Raw genomic sequence first — 19,113 nt, 5'->3', positions numbered from 1 at the left:
GCAATAGACTCTGGACAATCACGAATCCAACTAAATTACCAACGACTATAAGAAATAAGTGGAAGTAAACCAATATCTTCCGACGGTGGCTAAAATATAGCTAGAAATTGTGTTAGTCTTTTTATCATGTATATGCAGATTAGAAATATTGAGAGATTGAGGACTTGATCCTGTAGAATACAGGATAGTTGGCATTATCCATTTTCTCCAGTAACCCTTCCTACTCACCTATTCTACCTGCAAGAGTAAGAAAAAAATCGCCTAGATGAGTTAGAGACCACCACAAACTCTGAAAAGCAGCCTAAAATATAGAGTTGTTGTGTGTTCAAAGTCCCCACCTATGATAATAGTATCGCTAGAAACTACGTGTTTGTCTTTTCATCATGTATATGCAGACTAGAAATATTGAGAGAATGAGGACTTGATCCGTAGGAAACATGATGGTTGGAATTATCCATTTTCTCCAGTTACCCTTCCTCCTCACCTTTCCTCCCTGCAAGAGTAAGAAAAAAATCGCCTAGATAAGTTAGAAAGCACCGATGCTCTATCTAAAGTGCATGTTGTGGGATGAAATGTCTACAAAATACCCAAAGGATATATAGATATATAGAACAAGACGGATGAGAAAGCTGAAAAGGGGATATTAACAGATTTTGCTCATAAGTTAATCTAATTTTTGGAGGATAGTATATAATGGATAAATACTAGTAAATCTAATTTTTGGAGGATAGTATATTAGCAAGAGTATATGATTTATTTGGGTGATATATTCTCCGAAATATCAAACTAAAACATGCTCCCACATTATTCTTATACTCAAAAATATCAAACTAAAACATGCTCGAAATATATAAATAAATCCATCTGTATAAATATATTTCAAAATATTTTATAACATTTTATCTTGTTTAATTATGTGCTCGATATCTATCTAGTTTTCAAAAGTTGATCCGCAGCCAGCATGAATTCCCATTTCCTTGGCATAATTGTACAACACTTAACATTGAATTATCAGAAATCGAAAAATACCATGGATTGCCCCAATTTAGGCTATCTCGATTAGTTTCAATTTGAGGTAAAAAAATAAAAAAACATATAATACATAATTACATTTGACATTAATACAAAAATTAAATAAATTCAAAATTGAATTAAATGAATTGATATAATCAATGCAAACAATAATTAAAGTGATCATTTATTACAGTACACACACATATAATTAATTTTGATATCCTGCACACCTACCGTACACACTTTTGTGAGCACCGACGAGGTGTCACTCATCTATTGGGATGTGATGAAATATAGAAAAATTACACATCGAATGATGAGTGACACCTCATCGGTGCTCACAGAGGTGTGCACGTAGGTGTGCAGGATATCAAAATTATATATATATATATATAACATTGTAATCATTTGTGTTTAAAATTTATTTATACAGTTTGTAATAAAAATTAAATATATCATAGTAACACAAATCATATCACAAATTAAATTGATTGATATAATCAATGTAAAAATTTTAATTTAGTTTATATTTTCAATAAAGTTTAGTTTCAATTTGAATAAAAAATATATAATATATAAATTATATTTGAATTAATATAAAAATGAATTAAATTCAATTTGAACTAAATGAATTGATATAATCAATACAAACAATAATTGAAATATCATTTATTGTAGTACATATATTTCAATATTAATGATATATCTTTTCTTTTTTAGAAATAACATTTTGACGGAAAATTAATATTTTTGGCAAATATTAGAGTACTTGGTAAAAGGACATCGTAAAATGCACAATTGTATTTTAAAAAAACCACTAAAGAACCAGTTGTTTCCTCGTTCAATGATTTTACTTCTTAACCTATATTGCTCATTAAAGAAATTGAGGACTTGATCATGTAGAATACAAGAAGGTTGGCATTATCCATTTTTCTCCAATTACCCTTCCTCCCTCACCTTTTCTCCCTGCAAGAGTAAGAAAAAAAATCGCCTAGATGAGTTAGAAACCACCAATACTCTATCTAAAGTGCATGTCGTGGGATTGAACTGTCTACAAAATACCCAAAGGATAACAAGTCTATAGATATACTAGAACAAGTCGCAGTGAGGAAAGCTGAAAAGGGGATATTAACAGATTTTGCTCATAAGTTAATCGCATATTCACTTGTTTTTTCAGTAAAATTTGGACTACACTACTAGTAAAAGATTTACTATAAGAAAAGTGGTATTTGCGAAGATCAAATATGCGATACATTTCACCGTATTTCCACCACATTCGAAGCTCGCAAAGCATCCAATATAGTTGGACATTGTCTGTCAGCTCCCTAATCTGAAAAATTGAGAATGTATAATATTAGTATTCATAGTTAAGTCTCATCGTAATAGGTGGCAAATCATTTAAAAAGTTTGATATGATCAGCCATAAAATATCCAGCTGCCTCTGTGACTATGATAAGAGGTTAAATGGCTAGCACTAACAGTCGATTTGGTGTGTTTAAATCATGGCAGGCAAGATTTTCAGCCAAGAGATGATTTTGATCCGATCAGGCATCTCCAAATTCCACTCCAAAGACAACTTACATGAATAACTAACCCGTCCAAGCTACTTCATTCTCAAAATAGTATCATTGTTACCTAATGAACCAACTAAAAAGAGTGTACCATGATTCTAATGTGCATTCTTGGTCATACAAATTTACCATTTCCATATCAATATAAATCTTCTGATAAACTCAAGCGTATTACAGTTAGATATCAATTGTCATTTTATTTCATCCAAGAATAATCTAACAAAACCGAAACATTTCAAAATTCTTAACCTATATTGCTCACTAAATTCAATTAAAGAATCAAGCTTTTGATATTTTCAACTTTCTGATCTAGAGCCTCAAAATTTCTCTTCTATGTACCAACAATCAAAAAAGAATCGCAAGTTTAAGTTTAGATAAAATGGATAAAGAAATAAGCATAAGCAGGAAATTTTTCATTAATTTGACCGACTTACTTTCTTAAAGCTTGCTATTAAGTTTATGGGAACCCATCCATCCACATCCATTTTCTGGCGCAAATATGTGTCCTTCACCAAATTATCATCACTGCAAGATACATGTGAAAATCCAAGCGTTGATACCATGCGCAAATAGACAGCAATGAGCGGATGAATCATTTAGTATGCATAACAAAAATAACATACCAAAAATAATAATCTATCTGTTTCACAATTTTGGAAGGCAAGTGAGGATCAGGTATGGGAGACGACATTGGTGCATATGGAAACATAGGCATGTGCCCGGGTGAACCTGGGTGGGGTCCAAGAGCAAAATACGTAAAAGATGAAGCATCTGCAAATTGAAACAAAATATAATTAGCACGCAAGATAATCTACAGAAGCAAGTATCTCAAAGCAGCAAACCTCACCATTGTAGAACACTGGGGGACCATAGGGCCGCGCACCCACAGGGGGAGGTGGAGGAATAAAAGGAGCACTTGAAACTGGACCACGTATGAAGGGCCGAGAGGCGACACTCTGCTGGGGTGCAAGGTTTACTCTGCTGCCAAAAGATTGATGGTTATAGCTCCAATCATCAATCCAACGTTCCTGGTATCGTTTGCTACCATGGCCATGATTAGAAGAACCATTCCCTTGAAGTTGCGGTCCACTGTTGTTCCTTCTAAAAGGACCACGCGGATGGTGTGGCTCATGCCCACTGTGAGATCCTCCTCTCTGTCCAACATCCCAACGTGTGTTGTCCCTAGGAGATACCCCCGAAGAGATGCTGGACTTCACTGGCTTAAAAGGAGACGCTTCAACCACAGAACTGTGTGAATTTGGTGCTTGAGAAAAGCTGCCGTTGGCTGTTATGTTTCTGTGACTTGTCCTGTCACCACCTAGCTCCGGAGAACACTGGCGGATAGGAGATTCATGGTTCGAAGCTGAATTTGTTGCTACTTCCTGTGAAGACCAAGAGTCAACTGACGTCCCCTATTATTCACAAAAAGAAAATTTCGTAAGGAAAGCAGTCTAACTTGTACGAAAACTTGATCATCGAGTTCATAATAGCACTAGAAGCATATATAATAAAACCCAAGCAACTAAGAACATCAGATAAATTGAACAGGTAGATTAAAAGGGCCAAAATATAGAGAACAACAATGACAGAAATAATAAACCTGTGACAGAATGATTGGTTCGTGAGAGAGTTCTTCAAGAGAATCAGTCGAACTCGAAGAAGCCTTCGTGGAAGCACGAGCTGATTTGGAGAAATCAGGCCAAGATGCTGTCCCCATCAAAGCACCAACCTGCGGAGCAACACCATTAGCAGGATTGTTCCAAACACACTTCTTGGTTACACCAACATTCTCACTTCCCTCAGCCTGACCATCCTCGGCCAAGAAACTAGCAGGTGGTGCGATTAATTGGTTTAGGAAAATTTCAGAAGGCAAAACGTGCTTCTGATCAGAGATACTCGAACATGAACAAGGCGACGCGAGCCGTGAATGGCGATCAATAACAGAATTTACAGATTGAACAGAGGCGGAGGAGTCAGAAGCAGTAGCCATTGCAGAAAACAAAAAAATAGGTCAGGCAACTGAACATCAAACCCACCAACACAATCGAATCGATTAAAGAAAACCCAAAAATTCCCACTCGAAATCGAAATCGCCTATCTCCGCCCGTTTTCTTGTTCGGAAGCAAATAAAAGTGCAGTGTTCTAGTCTCCCCGCATATATATAGAGCAATGAAGCGGGGAATTAGTTTCCTACGACAAATATAATTACAGCTCGGATTTAATTAGGATATACGTATTTAGTATCAAGATAAAAAGATAAAGGTTAATTTTATTTATTTATATATCGGAACAAATAATATTTTATATCTCGAAAAAAAAAACAAAGAAGTAAAATAATCGATATTTAAAATCCGATATCTTTTATTTATAAAAACAAAGCCTATGTTTTTAAAAATCGAAAAATCTTTAATGATTTATAAGGTGATTTATATCAAGTTTTACTTTTAAAATTTTGACATATGGTGATGATATAATTTATCTCCAAATTATCATTAAGAAGATCTTATCTTTGTATTTCAAATTGTTTCACATTAACTTTTTGCTAGAAAATTTTGATAGAATTAAATAAAACTCAAATACAAGATTAGATAAGAAAAACAAAAAACTTACTCTAAAATTACTAAAAAAATAAATAATCTAAATAAGAATAAAATATTTACTATTGTCATATTAATTTTTTCCTAAAAAAATAGCCGATTTATCTTTAATACCATACTTTAAATAAATAATAATTAATGTATAACATAACTATACTTTCAAAATACAGATAAGGATTGGATGTTCAAAATTTGAAAATATGGTGAGAATAAGAACATGAGTGTTACTTCTGTTCTTAGATAATATAGAGATTATAATTTGCTTTAATCATTCTAAATCAATTGACAAAAATATTCTTTTAATTAAATAAAAATCATGATAGAAATCTACGTTAAACTAAATAGATTTTTTTTGTCAATTGACATGTAATAATTGTTCTAAATAATTTATGTACTAATTGATTCAAGCCCAAAAAATTATTAGAAAAAATTGGCTCTACAAGTATTTGTCACTAGTTCAACCCTAAGAATTATTATTATGGTCTGATTCATCTATGCACTGCTATCTAGAATATAGAGGTGATTTCAACATGTTCAAGAGTTGATTTTTGTCGTATAAGATTATTCATGGTACACACGTAGCATTTTGTTCTAAATATCACTTATTTTTTTGTGTTCCTGTTGATGATTGTATCTAATATATTCTATCACATCTCATGCACATGTAAACGCCACAACATAACGAACTCTTATATCAACTACAAATACTTCGTATTTGCTCTTATTTTATGAAAATGGCAAAACCGATTTTTTATAAGAGTGCATTTTATGTCATTATAAACTCATTTAAGTGTTCAATTTTCTATATAAGAAGAATATCAAAGACATGTTTTCAGAAGTCCTCAATAAGCTCATCCATTTAAAAATTTAGCGGTGGTAATATTTTTATTAAATATTGTATATTTGTCCCGGAATCATGAAATACAAAACCTAAAGTGCCTCTTAAAACAAAATATAAACCGTACCGTTATCATAGCACAATTTTTAGTACAAGGAAATGAATCCCTCTCTCTGTATTCTTAGGTAAATGAAAATGTTCTTTGTTTATGGAAAATCAATTTAAAATAGGAAAGGTTCAAAGTATATTCTAAGGGTGTGTTTGGTTGAGTGGATTAAACAATGATAGATTAATAGTCAAACACTTATCCAATATTTGGTTAAAATTTTAAGATGTTTTAATAATCATTTTGATCCGATTAAGATCCAATTTTTTAGATAACTATTTGATTATTAATCTAACAAATCAAGTGAGATACACTATCAAAACTTAATAAATTACATTTTTCTCCTCTTATTTCTTAGAGTGTTAAGTTATTTATTGAATAAAGAGTGAGTCTTATGTGAGACCGTCTCACGGATCTTAATCTGTGAGACGGGTCAACCTACTCATATTCACAATAAAAGTAATACTCTTAGCATAAAAAATAATACTTTTTCATGGATGACCCAAATAGAGATCCGTCTCAAAAATACGACCCATGAGACCGTCTCACACAAGTTTTTGCCTTGAATAAAAAATTTATTTTAGAATGTTGTACGTTAGATGTCGATCCTGATATTTAATATATATCATTATTATTTAATTTGATTTAAACTTTAAAAATATAAAGATATATTTTTATTTTGAAAAAAATAATTTATTTGTATATATTTTAATAAAATAATAAAAACTAAATTTTAATGTTGGTTATGCTTATCAATAATATTTTTATTTTTATTATATTTAATTTTATGATATTTACACATATTAATTCAAAGATTATTAATATCGTCATTATTAACATTATTATTATTATTATCTAATATTATGTATTGCTTTGAGCACAACAAATAAGTAAACTTAACAAGGGTATAATATTAAATTTATTAATACGCAAAAACTTGTGTGAGACGGTCTCACGGGTCGTATTTGTGAGACGGATCTCTTATTTGGGTTACCCATGAAAAAGTATTACTTTTTATGCTAAGAGTATTACTTTTTATTGTGAATATGGGTAGAGTTGACCCGTCTCACGGATTATGATCCGTGGGACGGTCTCACATGAGACTCACTCAATATTTAAAAGCTAATCACATATTCAAAATGTTGAACCAAACAATCTTAATAGTATCACATAATGTTTGATTATCTATAGCATAATTAATCATTTATTTATCTCATCACTTGTACCAAACACACCCTAATAGAATAAGAAAACATGAAATGAAATAATATTTTAAAGATTCGTCTTGTCTTATTAACCAGTTGAAATCGACTACTGTGTTAGATCTATTGTCCCTACTAATGCACTAGCACATTATAATCGGTTGGGAGAATTCAGAATCGATTGGGCAATATCTTTGTTAGATGACTTCCGAAGAAGTTTTTTTGTTTGAAAACCTCTTTCTCCAAATCCACTAAGATTGGACGTTGATGCAGGATTTGATGTATCCTGGAACCAGTTCGACGTTAGTGCAGTAGTTGGTGATCCACAGGGTGTTTTAGACTGTTCAAACAGTAATTCAACGGTCAAGATGATATTTAAGTTCTAGAAGTTCAACCACTTATTGATTCGGCGGATTTCCTATGATAACAGAATCTTTAGGCCCCAAAATTCACAAGCACCTAAACTGACTAGAAAAATTTCACCAGGCGGGCCTACTCCAAATCTCCAGAAACTATACCAAAAGCAATCATGCCAATGTTCTAGCTATACACATATATGGAACAAAAATAATACCAGAAAACAGCAAAAATCAACGAAGATTGTTTTGCGCAACCGCTTGGCACAGTTCATCCTCGTAGAATAGGGCTCTATTAGAAGCCAAGGATTTGCAGACAGGTTTCGGCAAAAAGGATGGCACCAAACATTTTGAAGAAAATGGGGATTCTTGGAAGAGAACAGCTGCAATTTGGCGCATCTCAGTGCATTTTAGACGAGAAGGGGGACGAGGGCCATGCTTAGGTGCCTTGGGTGAGTGAGGACTGCCAATCCACACTCCTTTTCCACCTCCCTTGCTGCAAATGGTTCCAATATGTTTCAACATTTTTTGTTTGTAGTAGACTTCTTAAGTACAAACAGCATATTGGAACCATTTGGTTTGAGTGGTTGTAGATTCAATTTCTTGATTTTGGTTTGATCGTACGCTTCTAATGCAGGTGGGTTATCACGATTCAAGGGGTTTGGTGGTTTCACCCACCCCATAATTATAATGTGTTTTTTTCCTTAACATTGATTTGTTCTCCCGTGGTTTTTATTGTTTTAGGGTTTAGGTTTTTGCTATGTCCCGCAAATTGGGGTTTTCAGCATATTTGGGGATTTAGAACATTTAAAGAAATTATAATTTTAGGCTATGTTTGGACCTTGGGTGACAGAGAATGTGAAGAAAACCATCATTCATACTGAGAACCCCAAGGATGCAGTTTTCATTTTCTTTGTGATTGTGTGGTGTAGGATTTTGGATGTGAATTTTGTGCTGTATAGGTTTTTGGAGTTGATTAAAGGTGATTTTTCAATCACCTTATGATTATTTTTTTCAGAAACGTCTCACGCAGCGACTACCGAATTTTAGAGGGATGTTGATCTTTAGTAGTACTTTCTCTCGAATTATTCTTTATGCTAATGAAGGAGCTGTCCCTGCTATGCAGTTGGTACCATATTGGGAGCAATGACTGGAGCGCTTATTGGCCAAGAGACAGAAAGTGGATTTGTTAGAGGGGCTTCGGTTGGTGCCATATCCGGTGCTGTTTACTCCATCGAAGTCTTTGAATCATCACTTCTTTTGTGGCAGTCCGATGAATCTGGGATACAGTGTCTCCTGTATTTGGTAAGTCTTATCTATTGAATGGATTAATAATCTTGAGTCAATACTATTCAATTGCAGACGTGATAATTCTGGCATTCAATCTTCGAGATTTATAGCATGTTTAGTAATCTGATTGAGTTTGGAGCTAATAATCTGACTGTACAGATTGATGTGATAGTGAGCCTTCTAAGTGGCAGACTTGTCCGCGAGCGTATTGGTCCAGCTATGCTAAGTGCCGTGCAAAGTCAGGTATTATGCTGCTCGATTGCTTTTCTTTGAAATAGGGATGACAGTATTTTTACTTTTTTGACTTACGAAATTTTCTTCGTTAATCAGATGGGAGCTGTAGAAACAACATTTGAAGACGTTCCCGACATTTTTGACACTGGCGGGGCAAATGGTTTGTTAGTAGACACAGTTGAAAAGTTCCCAAAGATAAGGGTTGCAAGAGACGACATTGTTGATACTTCCGGAGAGGGAGTCTCTTGTTCTGTTTGCCTTCAGGTACTGTTCTAATTTCTTTCCCTTTTTATCTGTCTCTTGTTAGATAAACTACATCAGTGCACCTTGACTTTTGGCCTATATAGTGACATTTATGAAATTTGCGTAATTTCTATGACAAAGCAATTACGCATACGACACATCCTACATCTACACTCGTTGTGGGTATTCATTTATATCCACCTAATTTCAGAAGAGGCCATTGTAATTATTCAAGTGTTGGCCAAAGTTTGAGCTCTTTGTATATAGACTTCTTTTATCGACAAGTTGAACTGATTTAGAAGAATCTGTCCCATGCTTTTAAATATACGCAGGACTTTCAGCTAGGGGAGACCGTGCGAAGTTTACCTCATTGTCACCACTTGTTTCATCTACCTTGCATCGACTCTTGGCCGGTGAGACACGGTTCTTGCCCGTTGTGTAGAAGAGTATTTTGATGCTCTTTTGTACGGCGAGAAACACCAGCTTGATGATATCCTCTTACTCGTATACGGCCTCTCTATTTGTTCAATAAATCCGTAGTTTTAGATTGGCTAGGTGCAGCTCTATGTATGTAGTTTCTGAGCAACATCTTTCGTGTTCGGTCTCTGCGCTTGATCACGATTTTGTAAAGAAAATTTTGAGGTGTGGTTTGTATTCCCTCACAGATCCTACGTACACACAATGTTTGTTTGCTATTAGTATTTTCTTTATCATCACTAGTTGTGTTGTTACATGGCATTGTATCGTATCCATCTTGTATGACGTGGATAATTTGACTATTCCTATAAATCATCGTAAATTATGCAAATTAGTACAGGCGCATAATATATTTTCATTCTTATTCATTTATAAATATTGTTCCATAGTTTATTTATCAATAAAGTTCAATTTTTCTTGCTTGATTTTCACTTCATTCACAACCATGCTTTGCACTTTCTAACCATTTTAATTTTAACGCTCATCTGGTGTAACTCTTTGTTCTTGTTTTTTTTTTTAAAAAAAAATCTATTAAGTGTAAGTATTTTAATTTATAACATCGGATTTCAGATTATCTTTTATGACAATCGAAATCACCTGTTTACCATGTAATGAAAAAAATCTCTCACACTCCAATGGCTAACAAGAAAGTGAGCAATCAAACTACCATTTCAATTCAATCATATGAAAAATTTGAGAATTCTAAAATTGGCTACAAGTCCGTGAGAAAGCTAGTTTTTTTAAAGAACTTTCCTAAGCTAAAGAGATAAAATGAAAGTACTTTTTTATGATATATCAATGAGAATGGAGAGTCCTCCTCCCAATCCATACATACATGATCGATAGAATACTACGTAAGTAGGACAGTCAACTTTATACTGTTTACTTTTTGGATTTGAAAAAGAATGCATTATCATTCATTTTGCAATAATTTCTTTAAAAAAAGTATATTCATCTTATTAGCGGTTCTTTTTTTTTTTTTTTTTTTCAAGGAATCGAAAATAAAAATTAGGAGAAAATTATCTCAACTACATTTTCTGAACCAAAACAAATTAAGGCTCGGCTGAGCAAATATTTTTAGTATTTTACAAATAAAAAATAAAAGCATGTGTTTGGATAAATTTTTTGTGAAATATTTTTAAAAAGGTGTTCTACAAAGAACAATTGAGAGTTTTTTTTTTATATTTTTAGAAATAAAGGTAACGATAAAAATCGAAACATACTACTTTTTAATTATAAAAACGATTTTAAAATATATGTCCAAATGCATATTTGTTCTTAAAACAACTTCAAATCTTTATGGTATCGAGACGTTGAAATTATTTTTACTTTTCACAAAATATTGCATAGTTACGCAATTACTTCTGTATGAAGGTCCAAAATACATGTCATTGATAAGACCAAAACTAATTCAATCTTTTCAAAAAAAAATAATAATAATAATTCAATCTTTACAAAAAAAATTCGGTATTTTTAGCAATTTATTTGAAGTTATACTAAAGTAAAATTTTAAATATTTAGTCGATCAAAACTCAAAATGTAACAAGTTAATAGATCGAAAAGTTTTATTTTTTCCCTACAAAAAACTGACCGATTTCAAACTTTAAAATCTTTCTTGATTCAAATTTCAGTTCCATACCTGAAATATGAACTAAGAACCACCGTGAAATCCAAAACAAACGTGTTTAGCAAGGGCAATATAGGTATTTCGCGAGAGATACACGACAAAAGACCCAAACAATTCATCCATGCACGATGATAGAAGAACATGCTACCCACTCAACTCATTCCCCTCTCTACTCTTGAATAGTCCCAACATTTAACAATTCTTAAATCTCAAAGCCGACAGCCAAAATGGGTTTCATTACAGGAAACGGAAAAAAACCTCTATCTCGAATCGTCGTGAAAAAACTTTTCCAACGATCATCATCCGATCACGAAAGCGATTCTAGTATTGTGATTGTGCACAACAACAACAAAAGGAAGATTCAGCAATGAAATAAGCAACATCTTGTATGAAGAGACTATGGGTACAGATTTCTTGTCAAGAGAAGATATGGTTGTCTTACTTATTCGCGCGCAAACATATATATATAGAGAGAATTTTGTTAGAAAAGACGAAAATGATCTTGTAAGTTGGCTTGAATTGAAATTTGATTATTTTATGAGTCAAAATTTGTTCTTAATGTAATAACTTGTCTTCCTTTGTATCTCATAACATAGTATTGAATATTATCCATACGTTTGAAAACATGGCAGCACTCAGGCGAAAAAATGATTCCAAATACGGACAATGACAAATTATTTTAGTAATTCCTACTTTTAATAAACAGATAATCAAAATCTATTTTGGTCAGACTTATTGGACAAACATGCCCTAAACCATATATTACTTATGATAACATAATGCATGTTTGCATATATTTATACAGGCTAGAAAGGCATTCAGAAAAGTCTGGTGAAGTTGCAAGCCCTCGTTCGAGGGGTTATCGTCCGAAGACAAGCACGCTTAGCCTTGCAATGCATGCACGCACGCACGCACTTGCCCAGTGCACCTCACTGTTCACGCTCGAAAGCTTCTGTTAAACGACTAGTCGAATATAGCCTAAATGGGAGCAATTCATGGTATTTTTCGATTTCAAGAAAATTCAATGTTAAGTGTTGTACAATTATTCCAAGGAAATGGGAATCATGCTGGCTGCGGATCAACTTTTGAAAACTAGATAGATATCGAGCACGTAATTAAACAAGAATAAATGTTATAAATATTTTGAAATATATTTGTACAGATGGATTTATTTATATATTTCGAGCATGTTTTAGTTTGATATTGAGCTTGAATAATGTTGGAGCTTGTTTTAGTTTGATATTTCGGAGTATATATCACCAAATAAATCATTTACTCTTGCTAATATACTATCCTCCAAAAATTAGATTTACTAGTGTTGATCCATTATATATATAATTTCAAAAATATCATACTCGGCTCAAAACCAAAACGTACGTAGTAAACTAATTTTGAGTATGATTCAAACTATTTTCACCGTAACAATTTATATTATAACAAAAAATATATTATTTAATGCTCGTGGCCACACATTAATCGCTATGTGGGTTAGATGAAATATTTTCTTTAGTCTTACTTTATAGATTTTCAAATATATTTTATTGAAAATATCTATAATTTTCGCAGTGATAAAGATGCAATTAGTAAAAATAAATCACATAAAAACCAAACAGAAAATATTCATATCCAATATTTCAATATAATATAAGATGTTTCTGGGGAAAAAAAATAAAAAAAAGAGAGGCAATAGACTCTGGACAATCACGAATCCAACTAAATTACCAACGACTATAAGAAATAAGTGGAAGTAAACCAATATCTTCCGACGGTGGCTAAAATATAGCTAGAAATTGTGTTAGTCTTTTTATCATGTATATGCAGATTAGAAATATTGAGAGATTGAGGACTTGATCCTGTAGAATACAGGATAGTTGGCATTATCCATTTTCTCCAGTAACCCTTCCTACTCACCTATTCTACCTGCAAGAGTAAGAAAAAAAATCGCCTAGATGAGTTAGAGACCACCACAAACTCTGAAAAGCAGCCTAAAATATAGAGTTGTTGTGTGTTCAAAGTCCCCACCTATGATAATAGTATCGCTAGAAACTACGTGTTTGTCTTTTCATCATGTATATGCAGACTAGAAATATTGAGAGAATGAGGACTTGATCCGGTAGGAAACATGATGGTTGGAATTATCCATTTTCTCCAGTTACCCTTCCTCCTCACCTTTCCTCCCTGCAAGAGTAAGAAAAAAATCGCCTAGATAAGTTAGAAAGCACCGATGCTCTATCTAAAGTGCATGTTGTGGGATGAAATGTCTACAAAATACCCAAAGGATATATAGATATATAGAACAAGACGGATGAGAAAGCTGAAAAGGGGATATTAACAGATTTTGCTCATAAGTTAATCTAATTTTTGGAGGATAGTATATAATGGATAAATACTAGTAAATCTAATTTTTGGAGGATAGTATATTAGCAAGAGTATATGATTTATTTGGGTGATATATTGTCCGAAATATCAAACTAAAACATGCTCCCACATTATTCTTATACTCAAAAATATCAAACTAAAACATGCTCGAAATATATAAATAAATCCATCTGTATAAATATATTTCAAAATATTTTATAACATTTTATTCTTGTTTAATTATGTGCTCGATATCTATCTAGTTTTCAAAAGTTGATCCGCAGCCAGCATGATTCCCATTTCCTTGGCATAATTGTACAACACTTAACATTGAATTATCTAGAAATCGAAAAATACCATGGATTGCCCCAATTTAGGCTATCTTCGATTAGTTTCAATTTGAGTAAAAAAATAAAAAAACATATAATACATAAATTACATTTGAATTAATACAAAAATTAAATAAATTCAAAATTGAATTAAATGAATTGATATAATCAATGCAAACAATAATTAAAGTGATCATTTATTACAGTACACACACATATAATTAATTTTGATATCCTGCACACCTACCGTACACACTTTTGTGAGCACCGACGAGGTGTCACTCATCTATTGGATGTGATGAAATATAGAAAAATTACACATCGAATGGATGAGTGACACCTCATCGGTGCTCACAGAGGTGTGCACGTAGGTGTGCAGGATATCAAAATTATATATATATATATATAACATTGTAATCATTTGTGTTTAAAATTTATTTATACAGTTTGTAATAAAAATTAAATATATCATAGTAACACAAATCATATCACAAATTAAATTGATTGATATAATCAATGTAAAAATTTTTAATTTAGTTTATATTTTCAATAAAGTTTAGTTTCAATTTGAATAAAAAATATATAATATATAAATTATATTTGAATTAATATAAAAATGAATTAAATTCAAATTTGAACTAAATGAATTGATATAATCAATACAAACAATAATTGAAATTATCATTTATTGTAGTACATATATTTCAATATTAATGATATATCTTTTCTTTTTTAGAAATAACATTTTGACGGAAAATTAATATTTTTGGCAAAATATTAGAGTACTTGGTAAAAGGACATCGTAAAATGCACAATTGTATTTTAAAAAAACCACTAAAGAACCAGTTGTTTCCTCGTTCAATGATTTTACTTCTTAACCTATATTGCTCATTAAAGAAATTGAGGACTTGATCATGTAGAATACAAGAAGGTTGGCATTATCCATTTTCTCCAATTACCCTTCCTCCTCACCTTTTCTCCCTGCAAGAGTAAGAAAAAAAATCGCCTAGATGAGTTAGAAACCACCAATACTCTATCTAAAGTGCATGTCGTGGGATGAAATGTCTACAAAATACCCAAAGGATAACAAGTCTATAGATATATAGAACAAGTCGCATGAGAAAGCTGAAAAGGGGATATTAACAGATTTTGCTCATAAGTTAATCGCATATTCACTTGTTTTTTCAGTAAAATTTTGGACTACACTACTAGTAAAAGATTTACTATAAGAAAAGTGGTATTGCGAAGATCAAATATGCGATACATTTCACCTGTATTTCCACCACATTCGAAGCTCGCAAAGCATCCAATATAAGTTGGACATTGTCTGTCAGCTCCCTAATCTGAAAAATTGAGAATGTATAATATTAGTATTCATAGTTAAGTCTCATCGTAATAGGTGGCAAATCATTTAAAAAGTTTGATATGATCAGCCATAAAATATCCAGCTGCCTCTGTGACTATGATAAGAGGTTAAATGGCAGCACTAACAGTCGATTTGGTGTTTCAAATCATGGCAGGCAAGATTTTCAGCCAGAGATGATTTTGATCCGATCAGGCATCTCCAAATTCCACTCCAAAGACAACTTACATGAATAACTAACCCGTCCAAGCTACTTCATTCTCAAAATAGTATCATTGTTACCTAATGAAACCAACTAAAAAGAGTGTACCATGATTCTAATGTGCATTCTTGGTCATACAAATTTACCATTTCCATATCAATATAAATCTTCTGATAAACTCAAGCGTATTACAGTTAGATATCAATTGTCATTTTATTTCATCCAAGAATAATCTAACAAACCGAAACATTTCAAAATTCTTAACCTATATTGCTCACTAAATTCCAATTAAAGAATCAAGCTTTTGATATTTTCAACTTTCTGATCTAGAGCCTCAAAATTTCTCTTCTATGTACCAACAATCAAAAAAGAATCGCAAGTTTAGTTTAGATAAAATGGATAAAGAAATAAGCATAAGCAGGAAATTTTTCATTAATTTGACCGACTTACTTTCTTAAAGTTTGCTATTAAGTTTATGGGAACCCATCCATCCACATCCATTTTCTGGCGCAAATATGTGTCCTTCACCAAATTATCATCACTGCAAGATACATGTGAGAATCCAAGCGTTGATACCATGCGCAAATAGACAGCAATGAGCGGATGAATCATTTAGTATGCATAACAAAATAACATACCAAAAATAATAATCTATCTGTTTCACAATTTTGGAAGGCAAGTGAGGATCAGGTATGGGAGACGACATTGGTGCATATGGAAACATAGGCATGTGCCCGGGTGAACCTGGGTGGGGTCCAAGAGCAAAATACGTAAAAGATGAAGCATCTGCAAATTGAAACAAAATATAATTAGCACGCAAGATAATCTACAGAAGCAAGTATCTCAAAGCAGCAAACCTCACCATTGTAGAACACTGGGGGACCATAGGGCCGCGCACCCACAGGGGGAGGTGGAGGAATAAAAGGAGCACTTGAAACTGGACCACGTATGAAGGGCCGAGAGGCGACACTCTGCTGGGGTGCAAGGTTTACTCTGCTGCCAAAAGATTGATGGTTATAGCTCCAATCATCAATCCAACGTTCCTGGTATCGTTTGCTACCATGGCCATGATTAGAAGAACCATTCCCTTGAAGTTGCGGTCCACTGTTGTTCCTTCTAAAAGGACCACGCGGATGGTGTGGCTCATGCCCACTGTGAGATCCTCCTCTCTGTCCAACATCCCAACGTGTGTTGTCCCTAGGAGATACCCCCGAAGAGATGCTGGACTTCACTGGCTTAAAAGGAGACGCTTCAACCACAGAACTGTGTGAATTTGGTGCTTGAGAAAAGCTGCCGTTGGCTGTTATGTTTCTGTGACTTGTCCTGTCACCACCTAGCTCCGGAGAACACTGGCGGATAGGAGATTCATGGTTCGAAGCTGAATTTGTTGCTACTTCCTGTGAAGACCAAGAGTCAACTGACGTCCCCTATTATTCACAAAAAGAAAATTTCGTAAGGAAAGCAGTCTAACTTGTACGAAAACTTGATCATCGAGTTCATAATAGCACTAGAAGCATATATAATAAAACCCAAGCAACTAAGAACATCAGATAAATTGAACAGGTAGATTAAAAGGGCCAAAATATAGAGAACAACAATGACAGAAATAATAAACCTGTGACAGAATGATTGGTTCGTGAGAGAGTTCTTCAAGAGAATCAGTCGAACTCGAAGAAGCCTTCGTGGAAGCACGAGCTGATTTGGAGAAATCAGGCCAAGATGCTGTCCCCATCAAAGCACCAACCTGCGGAGCAACACCATTAGCAGGATTGTTCCAAACACACTTCTTGGTTACACCAACATTCTCACTTCCCTCAGCCTGACCATCCTCGGCCAAGAAACTAGCAGGTGGTGCGATTAATTGGTTTAGGAAAATTTCAGAAGGCAAAACGTGCTTCTGATCAGAGATACTCGAACATGAACAAGGCGACGCGAGCCGTGAATGGCGATCAATAACAGAATTACAGATTGAACAGAGGCGGAGGAGTCAGAAGCAGTAGCCATTGCAGAAAACAAAAAAATAGGTCAGGCAACTGAACATCAAAACCCACCAACACAATCGAATCGATTAAAGAAAACCCAAAAATTCCCACTCGAAATCGAAATCGCCTATCTCCGCCCGTTTTCTTGTTCGGAAGCAAATAAAAGTGCAGTGTTCTAGTCTCCCCGCATATATATAGAGCAATGAAGCGGGGGAATTAGTTTCCTACGACAAATATAATTACAGCTCGGATTTAATTAGGATATACGTATTTAGTATCAAGATAAAAAGATAAAGGTTAATTTTATTTATTTATATATCGGAACAAATAATATTTTATATCTCGAAAAAAAAAACAAAGAAGTAAAATAATCGATATTTAAAATCCGATATCTTTTATTTATAAAAACAAAGCCTATGTTTTTAAAATCGAAAAATCTTTAATGATTTATAAGGTGATTTATATCAAGTTTTACTTTTAAATTTTGACATATGGTGATGATATAATTTATCTCCAAATTATCATTAAGAAGATCTTATCTTTGTATTTCAAATTGTTTCACATTAACTTTTTGCTAGAAAATTTTGATAGAATTAAATAAAACTCAAATACAAGATTAGATAAGAAAAACAAAAAACTTACTCTAAAATTACTAAAAAAATAAATAATCTAAATAAGAATAAAATATTTACTATTGTCATATTAATTTTTTCCTAAAAAATAGCCGATTTATCTTTAATACCATACTTTAAATAAATAATAATTAATGTATAACATAACTATACTTTCAAAAATATAGATAAGGATTGGATGTTCAAAATTTGAAAATATGGTGAGAATAAGAACATGAGTGTTACTTCTGTTCTTAGATAATATAGAGATTATAATTTGCTTTAATCATTCTAAATCAATTGACAAAAATATTCTTTTAATTAAATAAAAATCATGATAGAAATCTACGTTAAACTAAATAGATTTTTTTTGTCAATTGACATGTAATAATTGTTCTAAATAATTTATGTACTAATTGATTCAAGCCCAAAAAATTATTAGAAAAAATTGGCTCTACAAGTATTTGTCACTAGTTCAACCCTAAGAATTATTATTATGGTCTGATTCATCTATGCACTGCTATCTAGAATATAGAGGTGATTTCAACATGTTCAAGAGTTGATTTTTGTCGTATAAGATTATTCATGGTACACACGTAGCATTTTGTTCTAAATATCACTTATTTTTTTGTGTTCCTGTTGATGATTGTATCTAATATTATTCCATCACATCTCATGCACATGTAAACGCCACAACATAACGAACTCTTATA

At 32.8% G+C, this 19,113-nt stretch overlaps 4 protein-coding genes across 4 annotated transcripts; 1 reads left to right on the top strand and 3 right to left on the bottom strand.

Annotated features, from left to right (window-relative positions):
• Positions 1-1,967: 1,967 nt before the first annotated feature.
• LOC142534478 (la-related protein 1C-like) lies at positions 1,968-4,575 on the bottom strand. The gene is made up of 7 exons (XM_075641349.1): positions 4,186-4,575; positions 3,433-3,997; positions 3,209-3,356; positions 3,020-3,110; positions 2,227-2,344; positions 2,077-2,128; positions 1,968-1,980 (listed from the first exon to the last, which is right to left on the bottom strand). Exons 1-7 carry the CDS (start codon positions 4,573-4,575, stop codon positions 1,968-1,970), a joined length of 1,377 nt encoding a protein of 458 aa, XP_075497464.1.
• Positions 4,576-7,918: 3,343 nt separating this feature from the next.
• On the bottom strand, positions 7,919-8,367 carry LOC142534477 (F-box protein At4g35930-like). The gene is made up of 2 exons (XM_075641348.1): positions 8,243-8,367; positions 7,919-8,180 (listed from the first exon to the last, which is right to left on the bottom strand). The coding sequence occupies exons 1-2, from the start codon at positions 8,365-8,367 to the stop codon at positions 7,919-7,921; spliced, it is 387 nt and encodes a 128-aa protein (XP_075497463.1).
• Positions 8,368-8,465: 98 nt separating this feature from the next.
• Positions 8,466-10,271, top strand: LOC142534484 (NEP1-interacting protein 1-like). The gene is made up of 3 exons (XM_075641354.1): positions 8,466-9,217; positions 9,305-9,472; positions 9,784-10,271. The coding sequence occupies exons 1-3, from the start codon at positions 9,086-9,088 to the stop codon at positions 9,904-9,906; spliced, it is 423 nt and encodes a 140-aa protein (XP_075497469.1). The 5' UTR covers positions 8,466-9,085; the 3' UTR covers positions 9,907-10,271.
• A 6,345-nt stretch (positions 10,272-16,616) lies between these two features.
• LOC142534476 (la-related protein 1C-like) lies at positions 16,617-17,811 on the bottom strand. Its single transcript, XM_075641347.1, has 3 exons — positions 17,765-17,811; positions 17,423-17,648; positions 16,617-17,234 (listed from the first exon to the last, which is right to left on the bottom strand). The coding sequence occupies exons 1-3, from the start codon at positions 17,809-17,811 to the stop codon at positions 16,617-16,619; spliced, it is 891 nt and encodes a 296-aa protein (XP_075497462.1).
• Positions 17,812-19,113: the final 1,302 nt, after the last annotated feature.

Source organism: Primulina tabacum, unplaced genomic scaffold (assembly GCF_025594145.1).
Source record: "Primulina tabacum isolate GXHZ01 unplaced genomic scaffold, ASM2559414v2 Contig540, whole genome shotgun sequence".
Lineage (NCBI taxonomy): Eukaryota > Viridiplantae > Streptophyta > Magnoliopsida > Lamiales > Gesneriaceae > Primulina > Primulina tabacum.
This window is presented reverse-complemented; position numbering and strand designations above follow the sequence as displayed.